Source organism: Dama dama, chromosome 16 (genome assembly GCF_033118175.1).
Source record: "Dama dama isolate Ldn47 chromosome 16, ASM3311817v1, whole genome shotgun sequence".
Taxonomy (NCBI): Eukaryota; Metazoa; Chordata; class Mammalia; order Artiodactyla; family Cervidae; genus Dama; species Dama dama.
This window is the reverse complement of record NC_083696.1, coordinates 29,749,169-29,771,329: the sequence shown is the minus strand read 5'-3', so window position 1 is coordinate 29,771,329 and position 22,161 is coordinate 29,749,169. Positions and strand designations below refer to the sequence as shown.

The window sequence follows — 22,161 nt, the reverse complement described above, 5'->3', positions numbered from 1 at the left end:
TGGAGACAACGAAGACTATTGAAGGGGAAAAATTACAGGACAGGAAAATGAAATGCCACCCCCACACAGCTGCTTTGTGCATTCCTTCAGCGCTCTCAGACTTTGATATTTGCATAAAAGGGCCTGGATCAACTTCCACCCTGGGACAAAGCAGCCAGCAGGTCGCCGTGGACAGGGCAGGCTTTTTCCTCATGAACAGTCTGCAATTTCACAGTCATCAGCGTGTGTACCCCTCCTGGGCCGAGGGGTCGGCTCAGCCACACCACGTCTGTAACTCTGCGTGCACCGTCTGGGTCTCTGGCCAGCAGACCTTTCCAATGCAGGCTTGTCTTTGAGCCTGTTTACAAAGCCTGAAGTTACTTCTGTTTTGTTTTAGCCAGAAGGGTGAAGTGCTGCCAGCAGTATGTCTGGAATGTTATTTACTTGGTACATTTCTGTGGCTTTTCTTTGTAGCGCTGCACATGCCAGAGCAAAGGGTCATTTACTTGAAAATGCCAGGTTTCGCAGTTTGTCTTCTCCATGGGCGCCTTTCTCAGGAAGAGGAAGTTTAGCTCCTGTGCCTCTTGGTTCCCTCCCACCCTCCTCCGTCCCTCTCACCCTTCTCTCCGTCCTTCCTGCGTTCCTTCCTGGCTTCCTTTTTTTTTCTTTCTCTGAGTTAGTGCTCTGAAATACTGTTGGCGCCTGCTGCATTGCACCCTTGTATCCTAAATGTCCCAGCTACACTTTTATTTCCCGGAGTTTCTGGTGGACTCTGCTGAAATCCTGGCAGACACTTTCTCATTTGCGTGCCTGCCCTGTTATTATTGCACATGAAAGCTGTCTGTTTTGGCACACATGACTGCCGCGATTTCAGTTGAGCTCCCTGAGCTGAATGGGTGAGGTTGTGCAAGGGAAATACAGGTGGGGTTTTCTCTACTGGTGGCCGTGGGGGCGGAGGACAAATCTGCGAGCAGTTCTGGCTTGTGCGGAGCACATGATGGCAAATGCATGGCTTTTAAAGGAAGGAACCAGTGTGTACAGTTTCTTAATTTGGAAGGTTTCACAACTACTTGTGTTCAATTGATGGAGGAGAGGTTTTTTTTTTTTTTTTTTCAAAGCAAATTCTTCATTCATAAGACTGTAAACAAGTCCTGGATAAATCAGAAATACCGAAGCACAGGAGGTGTATTCCCTTTACTTCTCTCTTCAGCCTCCCTTCCTCCCATTTCATCAATGCAGCTCTAATCATGGTGTTTGGGGTTTTAAAACAAAGTATGGGAAATGAGATTAGATATTAGTAAATCTCCCTGGCTGGTGCCAGCCCTGGGGCCATTTGCACACCTGAGTGAGTGGACTTCCTTCTCTCTCTCTGCCTATCATTGTGTCATGTGAATTATAAGCATCTGTACATAGGAAAAGATACCTTTGAAAATCTCAGCCTTACAGAGATTCAGGCTTTATCAGAGTCTCTTGAAACCTCACCCATCCATGGCACCTGTGAGTTTGTTACCTCTGTAACCAGCCCTGGCCTGAAATAGAAAATGTTTGGTTCCATTCTTCTCGGCTTTTCCTGTCCTTCTGCGTGACTTCTCACTTTGTCTGTAAGCTACTCGGATTTTTGGCTGAAGGGTCTTCTTTGATCACTGTCTTGACAGCATGGGCTTCGCGTTCCCACACCTGCTCTTCTTTTACAGTCCAGATTTCAGAGTAAACGCTTCCATCGCCTTGTAATTTCTTCAGTGTAAACCTCGGTGCAGGTTACTTATTACAGGTAATAGCCTTTTGATGACGGAGACAACTGCTTGGCAGAAACGGCAGCCTGAACCGCTGCCAGGAACACAAACTGCCACTTTATTTATTTCTAAAAGCATCTAAGTTGCAAGCCTATCGGTCGTGATCTAGCATGCACATGATAATAACAGGCTGGCAGGGCTGAGAAAGCTGCCCCAGGGGGGCGGTCAGAAGGACAGGCCCTGACAAGACTCTTGTGTGTTTTCTCCCCCATTATCCACAGCCCACACATCGTCTTCCTCTCTCAGAGCACCCTGACTGGAATGAGCCAGCTCTGTGGGACCCGTCTCTGCCATGAAATTGCTCATGCCTGGTTTGGCCTGGCGATTGGGGCTCGAGACTGGACAGAGGAGTGGCTGAGTGAAGGGTTCGCCACTCACTTGGAAGATGTGTTCTGGGCCAAGGCACAGCAGGTAAGTTTCAAGTGCGCTAAGCATTTCAGTACCCAGAGTCAAGTTCAACTGAGTCATTCACTCATTCAACAGATAGGTATTGAGTGCTCATTATGCACCTAGGTACTTGTTCTGTTTGCTTTGTAAATGAGAGGAGAGACCTTGCTCCCCGTGGGGTTCACTGGGGTTCGCAATCTAGTGATGACAGGGAGACCAGGTAGGTAAACAACAGCATCTGCAACTTGTAGGGATGATTACTGTCAAGAAAATGAAGCCAGATAGAGAGGGGCGGAGGAAGTGCTGTTTTAGAAGATGCTTATTAGAGAAGGTCTCTGATGAGGAGACGTTGAGCAGAGACTTGCAGAACAGGTGGTACTGTGGCGTATGCAAGCACTCCTTTATGCTTGTGACTGTGTTGACATCAACCATGTTCTGCTTTGTTAAGTGATGGGATGAAATTTTAAATCCAGAGTGATGATCTCAGATGTCTGCTGCAAGTAATGAGGAATGAAGCAGCTGGTGTTGCAGATTAGGGAACGGGGAGGACTGTGGTACACCGGCCGCTTCCCCTCAGTCCTGGCCAATTGCTGTCATGTTGAAAGGAGGGCTCAGTAGAGCCTGGACTTCTAATGTTTTAAAAGAAACTATGACTCTGGATTTTTATGTGAAATTTATCAGTGTGAAAAATATGCAGACTAAATACACACCGAGGCCAGACCTGGTCAACACACTCCTAGTTTACAACCTCAACTTTAAAGAATTAGGCACCAGCAATAAGGAAGATATGGCAGCTAACCTGCTTTCTGCTTGTTTTCCAATTCCTAATATCTGGGTCACGTCTTTTCCCCTACCGTCTCTGCTTACTGGACTATTTGAATTCTTCTGAAATTCGCAAGTTCGTACATATCTGCATGATTTTGTTCAAGTTCCTTCTGCCTGTTGAAATCCTGTGTATCTTTCACTAGCCAGCTTAAGGTCACCTTCCTTTGATAGCCCAGGCTCTTCATCTCATTCACAGTGCAGTAATGCTCTTCTAGAAACTTTGAGTTTCCACTGCAGTTGTACTTACCTCTTTTTTCTCACTTGTTTCTTCTTCCTCCCATCCCCATGAATAGGCGATGACCTCTTCCTCAGTGGCACAGTGGCCTGCTCATCCTCCCACCCCCCTTTCCCACCTTGGCTACTGAGCTAGCAGTGTGCAGAGCTGTGTCCCCCTCCACGCAGAATCTGTGAAGAAAGGTCACATGGCAGATTCTTGAGCAGAAAGGCTGGGTTTGAAGTAGGACCCGGGTTGGAATCCCAGCTGTGCTGTTTACCAGCTTTGTGAGTGTCAGGAGGTTAAGTCACCTGCCTGAGGCTCAGTTTCCTCATTTATAAAATGCTTAACCTTGCAGAGTGCAAGGGGTGGTGTGTGAATGAACTTATTAGCACCATGCCTGACACATGGAGTGTGTGCAAGAAATACCAGTTGTCCCTCTTGTTCTCTTCATCTTTGTTTTTGCCACCACCTTGCGTGGAGTAGGCATTCAGCAAGGATTGAATAGGTTTAATGTAAATGTGCCTCTCTCACCATCTCTCCCCTGAGGTGCTTCCATCTGAGACGATCAGATTTGTGCTATTCGGGTAATCATGAGTGTATTTCAGGTGTCTGATGACCATCTCTCTGCCCTTTATGTCCTGAATCCCCAAAGAGCACTCCCCCTTTATCCTTCCTCTTGCCTCTACCTCCTGGAATCTCTTTGCTTGGGTCCTGCCTCTAGCTGTTCTGCCCTGCATCTATCAGTACTGATAGAGGCACAAAGTTGGCCTGGCTGCATCTCACAGCTATAAACCTTCCATGTGTCCATTCTCTGCTAGATTCATAGAGATAAAAGGCTAAGTCCACCACGCTGCTTTGAGAAAGGTCAGAGTCTAATTTTGAAGATAAGGAAAGAATATAGTGGAAGGAAGAAGAAAATAAGTTAGAAAAGAGAGGTAAACACTAAGTAGTGTGGGAGTTCAAAGGTGAAAGAGGCTGGATGTGAGAAAATCCAGAAAGCCTTCTTGGAGGAGATGACTTCTTATGAGCCTCAAAGGGAAATAGGGGTTAAAGTTTCTCTGTCCCTCTTTTACCCTTAACCTGGAGTAGGGGGCAGTCCACCTCATCTTCCTTTAAGGTACATGCAGTAAATCCTCAATGTGTGAAAACACAGACACCCCCTGAAGTGAAGTGTCCATTCTGGAATCAGCACAAAGTTTGGAAACATTTCCAGGGTTCATCGCTTGCTCTGATCCCTTCCTTGAAGGTATAAGACTGAGCTGCTGGTGGTCCCTGCCAAGCCTCCTCAGCCAGAGAAAAGTGCTCCTCAGGGCAGAAAAGGGTGGGTGGCCTCAGGGGACTCTCCCGCTCAACAGGTTGCTTCATCACTGAACAAGGCATGAGAGTGCAATGTTGCTTTTCTGCCCAGGAGACTGTACTTTGCAGCACCACACATTATCAAGTACAGCAAAGGGGAGTGGGGGATCTCTGAACAAGGAGATAGAAACCTCCACTCCTCTCAGTGGCGTTCCACAGAGAGAAGTGAATTGAATTAGTGGCAAGTTGAGTCGTATAACTTGTCATCAACTTGGAGAAAGTCTAGACTTCTTTACAGGTGTCTTAGTCAGCTCAGGCTGCCATAACAAAGTACCACAGACCAGGAGACTTAAACAGGCGAAGTTCAAGATCGAGGTGCTGACAGGCTTGGTTTCTGGTGAGGCCTCTCTTCCCTGGCTTGATGAGGGCCATCCTCTCACTATGTTGTCACATGGCCCAGAGAGAGAGTTTCAGTATCTCTTCCTCTTCTTACAAAGACACCAACCCTATTGGATTAGGGCCTCATCCTTTTGAACTCGTTTAACCTTAATTACCTCCTTAGAGGCCCCTATCTCCAAACACAGTCACACCAGTGACTAGGTCTTCAACATAGGATTTCTGCTGGGGGAACACAATTCAGTCCATAACAACAGGACACACAAGTTTTGTTGAGCATATCACCACTGCTAGCTACTTGGCACTTCTGTTCCTCCCTGAATGGCAGCCTGCTCCCTGGCCAACCCTAACCGTTCCCCATTTTTAAAACATTTCACACTCTTTCCAGGCCCCACAAGCTTTGTACATGCTTCCCCACTTCCTGAAATTCCTTCTCTCCTGGCTGACTCCTGCTTTCCCTGAGGACCAGTTCAAACCTCATCCCCTCCACAGGAAAACCTTCTGAACACACTGGTTGTCTGGGAGGCTCTGGAGTCCTTCCTCAACCCCTACCATCACTGGACTCCAATGGTTACTATTCTCATCTGTCTCCCTGGACTCCTCAAGTTCATAGCTGTGTCCAGTATGTCCCCAGGGCCTAGCAGAGAATCAGTAAATATCTGTCAGTTTCCAGGAATGCCTGTAGACACTGACAGTTCCCTCCCCAGTGGATGTCCTGCTGCCCACCCCACCCACCCCCCACTTTTAAAGCCGAGGGGCCTTGTGAGCACACGGGTGACAGCAGCCAGTTCTGACCAGTAGGGCAGGGGTGATGGCCTTCCTGCCAGAGAGGGAGTCCAGGCATTGCGCTCTTCCTGGTTATATGCAAACAGAGTCATCTGGGTTACATTAGCAGGCTCCACTGTAAACAGCCCTTAACAAAACTGGGGGCTGGGAAAAAATAGGAGGTAAATGGAGGGGACCTTTCCCACCCTGTGCGAAAAGACAAGGCAAGACAGGACTGGAAGGAATCAGAGTGGAAACGGGCCCCTAGGGAGGTCTGCTCTCTCCAGGGCGGGGCGGACAGGGGGAGGCGGGGAGGCTGTCGGACCAGGGGGCACCTCCCAAGCAGGCAGCGCGGGAGGGAGGGCCGGTTCTTCGTTTGAGGGCCTGAAAGGCCTCTTTGGCCCTTGGACTTTCCCTGTGGGGCACAAGGCGCGGTGGGGGCTGTCTGTGCCTTCCCCCCCGAAACAAAGCCCGCCGCTCCATTGGCGGCCGAGACTGCAGCGGACAACAGTGACTGTGTTTTGTGCATGTGTGTTTGTGTGTCTGTGCTCCAAGCAGCTGGCCCCCCACGAGGCCCAGGAGCAGCAGGAGCTGAGGGCTTGCCTGCGCTGGCATCGCCTCCAGGACGAGGTGCAGAACTCCCCGGAGGAAATGCAGGTGTTGAGGTAACGTCCCCATGATCCTGTCACCTTCCCGTCCTCCCCATCTCGCTCCTCCTTCCCTTCAAGGCACACCCAGGCCATCTCTTAAATCTGCTGGGTTTCCTTTTGAAATTAAATTGGGCTAGATTACTCATCCTCCCAGGGATGTGATTGTTAACATTTTAAGTCTTTCAGGGCGTGGGTTTGGATTTGCCTTCTGACATTTTCCTGGTGTCTGTGTTCAGGAAAAAAACTAGCACAGGGCCATTTCCAGGATCAAATTCTTCATTTGAAGTTCTAATAGTCACTTTACATGGTTGACCGTGGACTTTGGAGAAGGTGAGGATCTGGTAGCCTGGCAGACAGTAACCCTTTAAAGCCAAAAGGAGAAAAGAAAAAAAAAAAAGCCTTTAGGAAAATATTGATTCCTAAGTGTTTAGTAGTAACAGATGTTTGTGTCAATGGGGCCTTTTGTTCCGGCTGGGTCCCCGGCAGGAGGCCACTCCCGTGCCGGTGGGAGGATTCTACTCTTGGCTCCCTGGTTTTATTTTCAGAGCGTGTCTTGCAGTACTTGTAGGATTACTTCTCGCCATTTCACCATTTGGGGGGGGCGCGGTTTCTCTCCTCTCCTTTTCTTCACTTCTCTAAATAGTTGTTTATCTGAAACCTTGAGCCTAGGCCCCAGGAGCACTGTGGTTACTATGGCAACAGAAGCTTTCCTCCTGCCCCCCTGTTGACTGGAGCCAAGCCTTTGGAATCTGCAGTCAGACAGGTGGGAAGGCGGCCATCCAGGAATCGCCCCTTATTTTAGATGGCAGCCCCCAGGGCCAGTCTACTGCCTGGGTAGGAGCCTGCCTGGACTGGTTCTGTTGCTACTTGTTTTTAAATAAACACCCCCCTCTTCAGTGACTGCTCACTAAGGCCGAGGTCTGAGGGAAATGCCGAGTCCAGCCTGACCCCGGCGAGGCTGGCCGGTGCTTTTGTGCAGCAGCGCTGGGTGTGGCCGCTCTTCCCAGGGAGACGTCTTCCCTCGCACACTAACCACCGGCGTCAGCTGACTCATCCATTGTTCAGGAGCCAGGAGCCTGCCCTCCCCACCCAGCGCCACTGTGAGCATCCTTTCCCTCAGCTGCCGGGTTGGCAACACCCATGGCCACTGTGGATAGGGTCCTGGCTCTCTCGGGACTTCCACTTAGCGGGGACCCTCTTGTGTGCACCGCTAGTTACAGGCAGTGAGAAGTTGATGCGAAGGGAACCCGGAGATTTATAGTAGGGAGGCTGGGCAGTGCCTCTTGGAGGAGCACCAAGGCCTGGAGGCAGGAAAGGGCCTGGCATGCTGGGGTTGAGGAAGAAAGGATGGTGGTGCGGTTGGAAGGGCGGGAGAGGCGGGTGGGAGCTGGATCATCCGGCCTTGTCCTGAGTTGCTCCAGGGCCTTAAGGACAGAGGATCCGATCTGTCTGGTGTTTTTACACTGCTTCCCTGGCCGCTGTATGGCATGGACTGCAGGCAGCAGACGAAAAGCAACAAGAAGGGTTAGCAGATTGCAGTAGTCCACACTAGAGGTCCTGGTGGCGGCGGGGTAGACACAAGAAGAGACCTGTTTAAGACATGCTTTGGCAGTGGAACTGGCAGGTCTTTGGTCTATTGAATATGGAGAAAAGGAAAATGAAAGTGTCCAGAATGACTTCTAGGCTTTTGACTTGAGCAGCTGGGTAGACAGATGGTGATGCCATTTGGTGAGATGGTAAAGACTTTGGGAGGAGCAGGCTTTGGAGGGAAGAATAAAGATTTCGGTCTTGCATGTTGTTAAGTTTGATGTGCCAAATAGACGTTCAGTATGGAGAACGCAGTGGGGTTTACAAGTCAGAAGCTCAGTGGAGAGACTGAACCATTCACCCTATGGATACTTACAATTCTGAGCCCGTTGAAATCACCAGGTAGGAAAAAAAAATAAGTGAGAGAAGAGGTTGGGAGGAAGATGAGGAGTCAGCAGAGAACCTGGGGAAATCAATGTAGAGAAAACCCAGAGGCCAGGAGTCATGGAAGCCAGGAAAGAAAATGAGTCAAGAAGCTGAAGTGGGGTGTCAGATGTTGCTGAGGGGTGTTGTAAAAGGGATGGAGAAAAGTGACCTTTGTTTGGATCACATGAAAGATGTTGGTGACCTTGACATGCATGCATTTATTCATGAGCTGTGGAGAAGGGAGTCAGATTGAAGTGGGAAAGAGTGAACGGGAGGTCAGGAAGCAGAGACCCTGAGTCTGGACTTCGTGAGAGCAGCTGTGCTGGGAGGGGAGCAAGGTGAGCGTCTGGGAGGTTTGTTTTAAGGCGGCTGATGCAGGAACAGACTGGTGTGTGAGCTGTGTAACTTCACCAATCCCGCCAAGAGTCAAGACTCTCAAGACTCAGTTTCCCCACTTTCCAAGTCCCTAAGTCCCTTTGATGCTTCCAGTTCTGAATGACCACAGACCATCCGAGTGGGTAAGGATATTATAACTAAAGTTAGTCGATGAAATGTGTTCCCAACATATAAACAGACAGATGTCCACTGGGAAGTCAGCACACATGCAGAGAGCCTTGTCTTGGAGGTTCATGGAACTTCTGACGTCCAAGAGTTTTCCTTTGTGTGTGGAGCTGGGAGAAGGAATACACTATTTTTAGACCCTTGTGCTAGAAGGCTTATTATGGCATTTGTTTTTCTTAGTATTCAGAAATTGTGTTTGCCTAAATTTAGGCTAACCGTGAAATGAGTGCATTTGAAAGATTTGTTGCACATCAGTATGGAAAATATTGTTATCAGATGCACTTACAATGAAGAGGAAATGTTTCTGAACCTGCCCTGAATTGTATAGTCTCAGTTTAGTTTACTCCCATCCCTTAGAGTTCTCCCTTAAATGGGCACAGAGAACCTAGAAATGACAGAAAGTGAAAGGAAAAACCAGGGTTGTAAACATTTATTCTCAGATTTTTGTTTTAATACACAAATAAGACCTTGGGAAAGAAGTCTCATAAAATCATAATCAAAGATGCTATCTTTTTTCCCTTTCTTTTAAGATACCCCATGGCCTTGAAATAATGGACCAAGAACAATTTAGAAGTCTTAGTTTCACATTGCCAGATGCAACGGAAACTTCAACTTACCTTTGCAACAACTTTCAACATGGTTGACCACTCTTTCTAAAAACACTTTCTTCTCTTGGCTTCTATGTCACACTCTCCTTGATTACCTTCTACTTCACTGCTGGTCCTTCCTCACCTCTCCTGCTGGCTATTTAGCATCTTCCCTTAGGTGACTCATGGTTCCGAAAGACTGGTTAAGGTGTCCAACATCATATAGCTGATTAAGGGCAGAGTGGGGATTGAAATAATCCTCTTTTCCCTACTCTATCTCCCTGCCTCTGAAGATCTCAATATAGCATTTAGTTGCGGTTTAAAAAAAAAAAAGAAAGAAAGAAAACTCCAGGCATCCTGAACTGTGGAAGGACCTGAAGGTTGTGTTGAGAAAAGAATTCTTAGGCCAAAGCATCTTTGTGTTTTCACACATAAGAGTGTGTCTGATTATTTCAGTCAATATAGGGGAACAGCAAATTCAATATTGTGTTGATGATATTAAAGGAGTATTAACAAAGTGAGAAGAGAAAAATTAAAATTATGCTTGTCTCTGACTTGCTAATTTCAGTAATTTATAAGACCTGTTCCATGCGTGCCTTCCATATACCCAGTGTTGAATTACGGCTCTCATCAAATGTGTCTTAAATTGACCTAGTGGTAAGTTTTATTTGGTTACAGCAGTTCCTTGTGTTTTCCTAGCTTTCTCAGCCTTCACTGGCTGGGGAGCCTGTAATGTGCCTGCAGGCTCCTAAGGCATAGTTTCAAAAGGCTAGGGTCACATTACTACTGGCTCCATGCCTTTTCTCATTTGTTAATTATTAAAATGCCTTTCCCATAGACGAGACCCCAGTGGCTGTCTCCAGACCCTCCCTCACCTCTCCACCACTCTGGGCAGAACCGTTCACCCTGCAAAGCCTGATCTTATTGCCGTTCCACTCTCCCCGGCCTGGCGGCCACCGCTTTACTCTCTCTTATTCCTTTCCCCAACCCCCGGCCTAAAAGCCCCTCCGTTGTCCAGTGCAGCAGCCCTGACTCTTGACAAGCAAGGTGCCTTCTGAAAGGCTCCCGTGCCTCTGGTCTCCAGGGTGTAGCTGCATCCGGCCTCTTCTAAGTGCGTTCAGTCAGCGCATCATGACTGGTCAGCGGGATGGAAGAGCTACAGTGGCAGGGTCAGAAGAAATCTCTGTTGGTTTTTATTGTTTGTGATTTATTATCACTTCCCCCCTTTTCTGGATTCATTGTTAAAAGTCAAGCTCGTGCTGAGAAAACCTTAAAATATATCACGTTGAAGAGGTGCTGACAAGCCCAGAGTCTGACGTGGCTCTTTCTAGCTACTGCCTCCACAGTTGATACGGTTCTAGGGAAATGTGAGCTCTTTTTCTATCTTCCTCGTGAATCCCTGGCTGCTCCCCGCCCCATTACAAAGACATGCCATGATAAGAGGAAACCCTTCAAGTCTGTAACTCTATCTATGGCCAAAATGGAATGTTCCTGCCAGGAGTCCTGTGAATTTGCACAATACCTAAGCACTGTTTTCCATTTTTCCCTTAAAAGCCTATGTATAAACCTTCTCTAGTATGCATGAAGTCTTCACCTTTAAAGTTTTTTTCAAAATTCTTATTTCTAATCCTTCAAGAACACAGCAGTCTTTTCCCACCCACATGTGGGAACGTGTCCATCCATAGCCACACAAGCCTTTCTCATGGAAAAACTCCAGCCCAGAGTGTCAGTCTTCACCACTGCTCCTCCGCCCTGAGCCCGAACACTCCCCGGAATTCTTCTTTCAGTCTTCCCTGGCCCTGCGGGCACGAATAAATCCCTTGGCTCCTCCTGGGCAGCTCCTTTCTGTGTTGCCTTTGGTATCTATTCCAGACCTTCCCCACCCTCCCTTCCTTCTCTTGCTCCTGCCCCAAAGGGAAGACTGCAGCCACCAGCCTTTGATTCTGTAAGCACCGCAGCATCCATGTCTAGCCTGACCTCTCAGATGTCTGAGTGCCAACCTGACAGTCTCAGTACAGCTAAAGAGAAATGTCTGGTTCCAGAAACAGAACTAGAAATGAGTATGCCTTGATGCATATCACAGAGCTACATATATGAGTGCGCTTTAGACCCCTCTGCCTATAAGGGAGACATGAAGGAAGATTAGCATACCAAGGGAGGAAGAAGTTCCCATCACTTTGGATGTGAACCGGGGTCACAAGTCTAGGGAAAATTGTTCCTAAGGGCCCTGTGCCCTTATGATCACCAGATTCTGTAAACATAGTTTACCTTATTAGGCTTAACTCATTAGGCTCCTCTCCTCTTAATCTTACCATATTAGGCTGCTCTGCTTTGTTTGGTACTGTTAATAGCTCTTTCCTTCTAGAAATTTCTATCACCTGACTTTCACGGCTGCCCCTCTTCTGGTTCTCCTTGGTCCCCTCTGCCATCCCCTTTCCATCTCCTTCACAGTCTTCATCTTCCTGTACTTAGAGCTGGCCTTCCCTAGGGGACCCCTCCTGACTGCTCATCCTCCTGGAGTGGTTTCATGTAAACACTTTGTTTTAGTGGGGGTTCCTCTGAAGCAGATGAAATTCTTGTTAAAGAGATTTGTTAGGAAGAAGTCTCAGAAGGGAAAAATGGAAGGGAGAATGGACAGTCAAGCTGGGTGCCATGATATCAAGTCAGGTTATACAGAAGTGCTCTGGAGGCAGTGTGGGTCAGCTTCAGAGTGGTCCCCATCAGGGGCAAGGAGCCCAGAGTGCGAATGTCCCAGCACCTGTCATCATTGCTGAGAGAGAAATGCATTCCAGGTGCTTCTGGTTCTTGTGTTCACAGGCAAAATAGACTCAGGCAACCTGAGGGCCACATCTGACAAAGAGTCACAGAGAACATGCCAAGAGCTTATGTGAACACAAATGATGAAAGGGTCCCATGGGATATGAGTGGGGCATGGGCACAGCTGGCCACACCTCTTGTCTGTGCTGCAGGCTCCCAAACCTCCAGCTCTCTCTTAAAGATCAGATGTGGATGCTGAACTGTCCATTTGACACCATCTCTCCCTAGTGGCTCAGATGGTAAAGAATCTGCCTGCAATGCTGGAGACCCAGGCTCGATCCCTGGGTTGGGAAGATCCCCTGGCGAAGGGAATGGTTACCTACTCTAGTATTCTTGCCTGGAGAATCCTCATGGACAGAGGAGCTTGGGCTACAGTCCATGAGATCGCAAAGAGTCAGACACAACTGAGCAACTAACATCTTCATTTTTCTTCTTTCTTTCTACCTGTAGCCCGCCAGGCTCTTCTGTCCATAGCGGTTCTCCAGGCAAGAATACTAAATTCTGGGTGCTTGATAAATGCTGAAGAAGTGAATGTTGTAGACAACATGATCTCTGTCTGAGTTTCTTTGTATATTATTCAGAGAGTTGAAATATTGTTCACAAGAGAGTAGACAGACAAATTCTAGGCTGCATCCTCAGAATTCAAAGAGCTAAGAGTTTAATATTTGTAAGTTCAGTTAGAAAGGGCCATTCAGAAGATGTGAGGCTTGAGCTTGAAGGGTAAGAGAGAATTGCATTGGCGCTACTAAAGCAGTTAAGGGAAAGGAACTCAATGAGCAACGCCTGGCAGGCATAAACAATGAATTGATTATGGACATAGCCATTAAATGAGAAATGGGTTTCCTGACTAGGAGAACCGTTAAGAACCTATGAGACTGAAGGTGGACCAGGCTGAGTAATGGAGTTCCTTTGATGCCAGATTCAAGAGTTTGCATGTGACCGTCTAGGCAGTAGGAAACTTTTTTCAGTTCCAAGAATGACATAGTGAAAATGGAATTCTGGGAAGATTACCCAGCCTTTGGGATAATGTACAATCAGAGAGACAGTGTAGAGAGGCCAGATAGAATTAGATGGCTATTTCAGGAACCCAGACCTGAGATTTGAAGAGCTTGGGACCCTCTTCTTAAATGGTCTAAGGCTTTGAATGAGTCACTCATTTGGGGTTTTTCAAAATTGATTGAAATGTCCATACAGCTTCAAGATGGCTTCTAATAAAAGGATGTAAAGCTGTCTCTGATCCCAGATAAGGACCAACCCAATAAAGGAACTGACTGAATACATGAGCTTTGTGAAGTTTGTTATCACCTGAACAGAGTGAAGGGCAACAGTCCCAGTGCCTTCTTGGCCAAGACCTAGTCTACCCTGCCTCTTTTTAGAAAAAAGTCGTCTGAGGATGCAGACCTAAACTCTCTCCAGAGCTCGTTAGTGTTCAGTTCTCAACCCAGGAAAAGTAGCGTAGGGTTAAGTCAGCCTCGAAGCCAAACACCTGGATTTGAGTCCAGTGCTGACCCTACTAATTGCTATGTGACCTTGAGCGAGATACACAACCATACTGAGCTTAGCTCCTCACGGTAGAATGGGAATAGTAACACAGTTTCCATTTTATAGGTGAATGTGAGCAATAAATGTGATGAGTACACGCAAATCATTTAGAACACACGTGTTAGATTAAATCACAGGAAATTGCCATTTCGATGCATTTAAAATGACTTGAGTATTGTGAATTTTCTGTGGTTCAACCTATAGTAAATACTCAACCCATGTTACATACTGTCATCTAGACCCTCTGGCACCAGGTAAATGTTTGCTCAACAAGAGACAGGGGGCGCAAGGACGCAGCCCCCTCGGCCAGCCTCATTCTCTCCTGGTTTATTCTGGTTTCCGTCTCTTCTTTCATGACTGCCACCCTCCAGCTGGCGACCACGAAGGCACCCTGCTCCTGTCTGTTTACCAAGCAGAGCCTAGAAACACCTACCTTTCCTCCTCACAAACTTCCAGTTGGCTAGAATGTTCCAAAGTTCATTTTGCTAAGAAGTTAAGAGAATTTTTTTTTTTTAAAGTTAGTTAGTTATTGTCCACACCCTCGCAGCATGTGGGTTCTTAGTTCCCTAACCAGGGATTGAACCTGAACCCCCTGTAGTGGAAGCTCAGAGCTTCAACCACTGGACTGCCAGGGAATTCCCCAGAGAACATTTTTTTAAAAGTAGAAGAATGCCTGGTTACAAACGGAAAGGGTAAGATTAAAAGCAAGCACGCCGCGCCACCCCCCACCCCCACCCCCAAACTCTGAACATTAAACAAAGATGCTCAAATGAACAGCCTGAGGAAAGAATTAACTTGGCAATGCTTCTAAGACTCTTGGGAACCTATTCTGGTCTAATCTCTACATGAGGGCCACCCTGGTGTCCCCTCTGGATCTGCTCTGTACAGCTTCCCTGGCCTCTGTGCAGAATCTGACTACAGCCTTGAGAAGAAGAACATTCTTTGGTCTATGGCCTTCAAGAGTTCCAACCCGGGCTCAGACCACTAGCACTGGCCTGCGAGGTTCTCGATGTCCCAGGTATCTTGGGACTCCTGCCCTCCACCCGCCATCACTCAGGCTCAAGGCCCCCTCCACCCCATTATCCCTGTCTGCTTTATTGTTTCTGGTTCTTTGTTGTTGTTTTTAGTTTGAATCCCACATGCTGGGCAGCTAGCTGTATAGACTGCTTCTCCCCTTTCGTGACAGGAGGCAGCTGTACCTGTGCCAGCATTTTCTGAAAAACTCGAGGGGCCCCCAGCCAACCAGAAACACACCCTGCCCTTTCCTGTCTCAGAGGCCAGCTCCACCCCCGTGAGCTGCCCACTCAGTTCCTGAGGGTGGAGGGACACCCTCAGCTCACACTTCTTTTACCCAGCAAAGATGACAGACACATCCTGAAGAGTTGACTCAAATAACCCTTCCTTCTTCATTTTTCAGACCATTCTCTGGTTACTCATCACTCAAGTATTTCTAAGGGAGGGGTAGAATTCTCTTTGACAGGCCCATAATTACATATGTAATGTACCTGGTGTTTCTTTTTTGCCATAGCATTTGGTAGACTACATTCTTTTTAAATATAGAAAAACATAAAGAAGAAATAAAGTAGTTCATAAGCACTACTTAGTTAACCTAACCATGTTTAAAAAAAAGAAAACTCAGTTTCACTTTCAGTTCACTCACTCAGTCGTGTCCGACTCTTTGCGACCCCATGAACCGCAGCACGCCAGGCCTCCCTGTTAGTCACCAACACCCGGAGTCCACCCAAACCCACGTCCATTGAGTCGGTGATGCCATCCAACCATCTCATCCTCTGTCATCCCCTTCTCCTCCTGCCCTCAATCTTTCCCAGCATCAGGGTCTTTTCAAATGAGTCAGCTCTTCACATCAGGTGGCCAAAGTATTGGAGTTTCAGCTTTAGCATCAGTCCTTCCAATGAATATTCAGGACTGATTTCCTGGACTCTCAAGAGTCTTCTCCAACACCACAATTTGAAAGCATCAATTCTTCTGTGCTCAGCTTTCTTTATAGTCCAACTCTCACATCTGTACATGACCACTGGAAAAACCATAGCCTTGACTAGACGGACCTTTGTTAGAAAAGTATAAAATTCCATCCCTACCACTGTAGTCCTCACCCTAAGATAATCATATTGTCTTGTGAATCCTTTGGAAAATAAGGCTTATAAGCATATATGCATAATTTTCCTGTATTACAACCCTGTGGGGTACTGATTTTATAACGCTATTTGCTTATGAAATATTTTCCTAAAAAATAATTCCTATATTACATAAACTACTCTATAATAGTTCACTCCTATTTTGCTCATCCTCTGAGGATATCTCATGCCCTCAGCCAATTCTAGCACTATCTACATTACATTCTTGGCTAATGAGTACTAATTTGCCATTCAGAAAAACTCTGAACCTCTACTTTTGCCTGTAATCTCATGTAATCCTAAATTGACTCTCTTCTACAGATTATTTGTTTACTCCTCGTTTGTCTCCCTCGTGCTCTGCATTTAGTTTGTGTTTCGGCCAATTGTTTTGACCAAGAATGACTGACAAAAGCTGTACAACTATTTGAACCTGCTGCAGAGACACAAGAGAAAAATATCTTGGTGGTGGTTTAGTCACTAAGTCAGGTCCAACTCTTGCGACATGTGGACTGTAGCCAGCCAGACTCCTCTCTCCATGGAATTCTTTAGGCAAGAGTACTGGAGTGGGTTGCCATTTCCTTCTCCAGGGGATCTTCCTGACCCAGGAATCGAACCTGGATCTCCCGCATTGCAGGCAGATTCTTTACTGACTGAGCTATGAGGATAGCCCAAAATATTAACAAATAGTAAAAAAAAAAAAAAATCTTACTACATATTAAAACCCAATTTCATAGAGGCTCCTCATCTTTTCAAGTCAATGGTTGAAGAGAGAAGGGATAAAAAAGAGGGATTGTATTTCTGTTAAACGTTGTACTGTAAGACAACGTACTGTAGTCAAAGTAATTAGCTAAGAAAGTAAAATAAAAGACATTCACATTGGAAAGGAAGAAGTAAAACTATCTTTTTGTGGATGGCGTAATCTATATGAAAAATTCTAAGGAATCCACCCCCAAACACTGTTAAAACTAATAAACAAGCTCATTAAGATTGCAAGATACAAGAGCAGTATATAAAACACAGTTGTGCTTCTTTCTGTTTTAATTGAATATTGTGTTAGTTTCAGATGTACAGCAAAGTGATTCAGTGATTTTATATTTTTATATATATATGGAGAGAGAGAGATGCTATGCTCATGTGTGTGCTCAATCACATCCAACTCTTTGCAATGCCGTGGACTCTAGCCCACCAGGCTCCTCTGTCCATGGGATTTTCCAGGCAGGAATACTGGAGTTGGTTGCCATTTCCTTTGCCAGGAGATCTTCCTGATCCAGGGACTGAACTGGCATCTCTTGCATCTCCTGCACTGGCAGGCAGTTTCTTTACCGCTAAGCCTAAGAAAGATAGATATCGTTTTCACATTATTTTCCGTTTAGGTGGTTTACAAGATATTGACTATAATTCCCTGTGCTATACAATAAATCCTATTGTTTATCTTCTTTATATATGGTAATGTATATCTGTTAAGCCCAAATTCCCAGTTTATCTCTCTCCTGGACTTCCCCTCTGATAACCCTAAGTTTGTTTTCTATGTCTATGAGTCTGTTTCTGTTTTATAAATAAGTTAATTTGTACTACTTTTTAGATTCCACATTATAAGTGATATCATATAATATTAGTCCTTCTCTGTCTGATTTACTTCACTTAGTATGTTAATTTCTAGGCCCATCCATGTTGCTGCAAAATAACAATCTTTCTTTTTTAGGGCTGAGTAATGTTCCATTGTATATATGTACCACATCTTCTTTACCTATTCATTAAGACAGTTGTGTTTCTTTACACTAGTTATAATAATCTGAAAAGGAAATTAAAAGACAAATTCATGTGTAACATCAAAAATGATAAAATACTTAGGAATAAGTTTAACAAAAGAAGTGCAAAACATACTAAAAACTATAAAACTCTGTTGAAAGAAATTGAAGAAGAACTGAATAAATGGAAAATCATCTTGTGTTCATGAATTGAAAGACAGGATTGTTAAGATGCAATCCTCCCCACACTGATCTACAGATTAAGTATAATCCCTGCCAAAATTTCAGCAGTCTTTCTTTTCTTTTTTCGCAAAAATGGACAAGCTGATCCTAAAGTTCATATGGAAATTCAAGAGACCCAGAACAGCCAAAACAGTCTTGAAGAACAAAAGCAGGGTACTCATACTTCTCAGTTTTAATACTTATTACAAAGTTACAATGCACCTCCAAGGTGGCTCTCTGGTAAAGAACCTGCCTGCCAAGCAGGAGATTCTGGTTCGATCCCTGGGTCAGGAAGATCCCCTGGAGAAGGAAGTGGCAACCCATTCCAGTATTCTTGCCTGGAAAATCCCATGGACAGGGGAGCCTGGAGGGCTACAGCTCATGATGTCACAAGAGTTGGACGTGACAACAACCAAGTTACAGGAATGAAGACAGCATGGTACTGGCATGCGGACAGACAAGTAGATCAATGGAATAAAATGGAGAATCTAGAAACAAACACTGTCATTCATGGTCAGTTAGTTTTTTGGTTTTTTTTTTTTTTTGGTTGCACTGGGTCTTTGTTGCTGCGCCAGGGGCTTTCGCTGGGGGCTACTCTTTGTTGTGGTGCCCAGGCTTCACAATGCGGTATTTTCCCTTGTGGAGCACAGGCTCTACGCACACGGGCTTCTCTGCTTGCAACATGCGGGCTCAGTAGTTGAGCTGAACTGCTTCCTGGCATGTGGAATCTTCTTGGACCAGGGATCGAACTCATGTCTCCTGCATTGGCAGGTGGGTTCTTACCCACTGTACCGCTAGGGAAGTCCAGTCAGTTGGTTTCTGACAAGGGTGCCAGAACTATTAATTGGGGGAAAGAATATTCTTTTCAACAGATGTGCATGGGACAGCTGGATATCCCCATGCAGAAGAATGAAATCAGACTGTCTGCTTCACATCACATACAAAAACAGACTCAACACAGATCAAAGACCTAAATGTAAGTTAAAGCTATTAAACTATTAGGGGGAAAAGCCATAGGTATAAGTCTTCATGAGCTTGGATTAAGTAACAGTTTCTTAGATATGACACCTACGGAGGGTCAAAAATTGAAGAAAGAAAGTATCAATAAATTGGACTTTATAAATTTCAAACTTTTGTGTTTCAAAGAATTCCATCAAGAAAGTGAAAAGACAACCTACAGAATGAGAGAAGGTATATTATAATATACTTTATTATATATATATAATATAAGAGAAAACAAATTATAATTCTGAGGGACTTGTATCTAGGATGTATAAAGAACTCTTACAACTCAATAAAAAGACAAATAACTCAATTTAAAAATAATTAAAGGATCTGAATAGACATTTCTCCAAAGGAGATATACAATGGCCAAAAAGCACATACAATGCTTGACATTATTAGTCATCAGGGAAATGCAAATCAAAGCCTCAGTGAAATATTAGTTTATACTTACTAGAATGTGCTGAATCGCTTCAGTTGTGTCCAACTCTTTGTAACCCCAGGCTCCTCTGTCCCTGGGATTCTCTATGCAAGAATACTGAGTGGGCTGCCATGTCCTCCTCCACGGTATCTTCCTGACCCAGGGATCGAACCCAAGTGTCTTACGTCTTTTGCATTGGCAGGAGGGTTCTTTACCACTAGGCCACCTGGAAAGATAATCGAAAAGGACAATGAGGGTTTGGAAAAATTAGAACCCTCTTACACTGTTGGTGGGAATGTAAAACAATGCAGTTCCTTTGGAAAGCAGTCCAGCAGATCCTCAGAAGTTTAAACATAGAGTTACCATACAAACCAGAGATTTCACTTTGAAGTTTATATGAGAAACGAAAACATAAGTTCATACAAAAACACGTACAGGAATGTTCATAGTAGCATTATTCTTAATAACCAAAAAGTGTAAGCAACCCCTGTCCATCAGCAGATGAATTGGTAAATGTGTTATATTCATACAATGGAATATTTATTAGCCATAAGAAGGAACTGGAGCACTGGCACCTGCTACATGAATGGATGAATCTTGAAAACACTATGCCAACTGCAAGAAGCTAGACATAAAAGGAAATGTTGTATGATTCCATTTATCTGAAACATCCAGAATAGGCAAATCTATAGAGATAAGAGAGCTTCCCCGATGGCTCAGCAGTAAAGAAACTGCCTGCAATGCAGGAAGCTCAGGAGACATGGGCTCGATTCCTGGGTTGGGAAGATCCCTTGGAGGAGGGCATGCATGGCAACCCACTCCAGTATTCTTGCCTGGAGAATCCCTGGTCAGAGGAGCCTGGCAAGCTACAGTCCATAGGATCACAAAAAGTCAAACATGGCTAAAGCAACTGAGCATGCGTGCACATTGACACAAGAAGTAGACTAATGGTTATCAGGGTCTGAGGGAGAAGGAGAAAGTGGAAAGTGACTGCTTATGGGGTTTCTTTGGGGGGGTCATGCAAATGTCTGGAATTCGATACTGGTGGTGTTTTCACAACCTTGTGAATATACTAAAAACCATCGAATTATACATTTTTTAAAAGGTGAATTTTATGATACACAAGTTACATCTTTTCTCAATTGTTTAAAAAAGAGAGAGATTGATAGAAATCACTGGATGTTGTATAACATCCCTGTAACCTTAGTAGGGTTGACCAGCGGTTTTCCAAAAGAGAGCTAGAAGGAGAACTTAAGGCAGGAGGCAGCTGCTGTCCTCAAGGCTGTAGATGCGACCGAAGGAGCCACTCCCAGTGCTGGATGCCAGGAAGATGTCGCCATGGTGTCTGTGGTATAACACCCCACGCAGAGATGATTCACTTCCACGGAACCATCCATCAAGTACAAGTATATACACACCAGTGCGTGTGTTAATTTTTTCCACCCTGGGTAATCCTGATGATTGTGCTGTTATTGACACACAAAAAGCCTTTTTTTTTTTTTAACTGCTCCAAAATATTCCAGGTTATGACTATCCCATGACTGACTAACCGTTTGTTACCCTTTGGACATGTTGATAATTCCTAGATTTTTGCTTTTACAAACCACACCGTGTGGACTAGTCTTACCTTACACTTAGCATTAGTGCACAGCATATTCGATGTAAGGCCTCCATAGCGTACACAGAGCTGCTCTCCCAACCACTCGTCCTGTTTTACGTCCAGGTGTGTGCTGGGCTGCAAACTCAGGCGAGCCCTCCATCCCCTGCCAGCTCCAGTCCTCAGCACGGTGCCATTCTCCACCCAGGAGGGAAAAGTCCTTCTCCGCTCCCACAGACCATCTGCTCCTCTCTGAGTCATAAGAGGAGACGATCCTGCCCATTATTTCAGCATACGGTTCCACACATGCTTGTCAGTGTTCAAAGCGTGCTTCTAACCTCCCCTCGTCAAATGAAGTCATATGTGTTTCATTTGCCTCTTTCTGAGATAAAGTCATGGAGTTTTTGTTTTGTTCTGACATTACCAAAAAAAAAAAAAAAGTTTTCCATTTTTTCCCCTTTCTACTTTTGCTTCCTGGAACTTTCAGGTTCTCTGTATTCCTGTGTTCTGAATGGGTATAGCAGGCTGACAGCCTGTGTTCTGTTATGATCACCTTAGCCCTGAACAGTGAGAGGCCCCTTTTATTCTGGCTTATGAGGATACTAGTTCAGGTATGTTGCATTCACCTCTCAAAAGTGTACAAAAAGTAACGAGAACCTTGTATTGCTTGGATACTATGCTCTTTAGCTAAGCCTAGCCTGGAATATATGTGGTTGAATAAAATTCACTTATGGTTCCTTTAATTCATTTAGGGTTTTTTTTGTTTGTTTTACATCAAAATCACCCTTCGTGGATTTAGTGAGGCTAAGGCTGCATAGCGATTGATCTTCCCTCATAGCTCAGTGGGTAAAGAATATGCCTAAAAGGCAGGAGACCAGGGTTCTATTCCTGAGTTGGGAAGATTCCCTGGAGAAGAAAATGGCAACCCACTCCAGCATTCTTGCCTGGAGAATCCCATGGACAGAGGAGCCTGGCGGGATACAGTCCATGGGGTCACAAGAGTTGGACATGACTGAGTGACTAAACCACCACCACCACCAAGGCTGCCTAGCAAACCTACTAACTCCATTGTACTCGAGGAATAATGTTTTACTTCTAAATGCTGCAGCTTAAATATACTCTGGGCTTTCTTACCTCATAAAATCATAGACTGTTAGGTCAGAAAGGACCTTAGAAGTGCTTTTGCCTAACCTTCTATCTCCCTGACAGCCACCCAGCTTCTACCTGAGTATTCCGAGGATTCTGTCCTCACTGCTCCTGTGGGAACT

At 45.4% G+C, this 22,161-nt stretch overlaps 1 protein-coding gene and 1 long non-coding RNA gene across 7 annotated transcripts in view; one reads left to right on the top strand and one right to left on the bottom strand.

The window, feature by feature from the left end:
• AOPEP (aminopeptidase O (putative)) overlaps window positions 1-22,161 on the top strand; it is a 393,408-nt gene that overhangs the window by 235,192 nt on the left and 136,055 nt on the right. For 3 of the 6 annotated variants that reach the window (XM_061163690.1, XM_061163695.1, XM_061163693.1), the window contains 2 exons: window positions 1,994-2,183; window positions 6,214-6,323. In XM_061163690.1, the coding sequence (XP_061019673.1) occupies window positions 1,994-2,183; window positions 6,214-6,323 (300 nt within the window). The remainder of the gene's footprint in view (window positions 1-1,993; window positions 2,184-6,213; window positions 6,324-22,161) is intronic. The other 3 variants (XM_061163696.1, XM_061163694.1, XM_061163691.1) reach the window with 1 other exon arrangement.
• Window positions 15,125-21,311, bottom strand: LOC133071429 (uncharacterized). Its single transcript, XR_009696421.1, has 3 exons — window positions 20,924-21,311; window positions 19,330-19,522; window positions 15,125-17,234 (listed from the first exon to the last, which is right to left on the bottom strand). It is a non-coding gene; the product is annotated as an uncharacterized LOC133071429 (long non-coding RNA).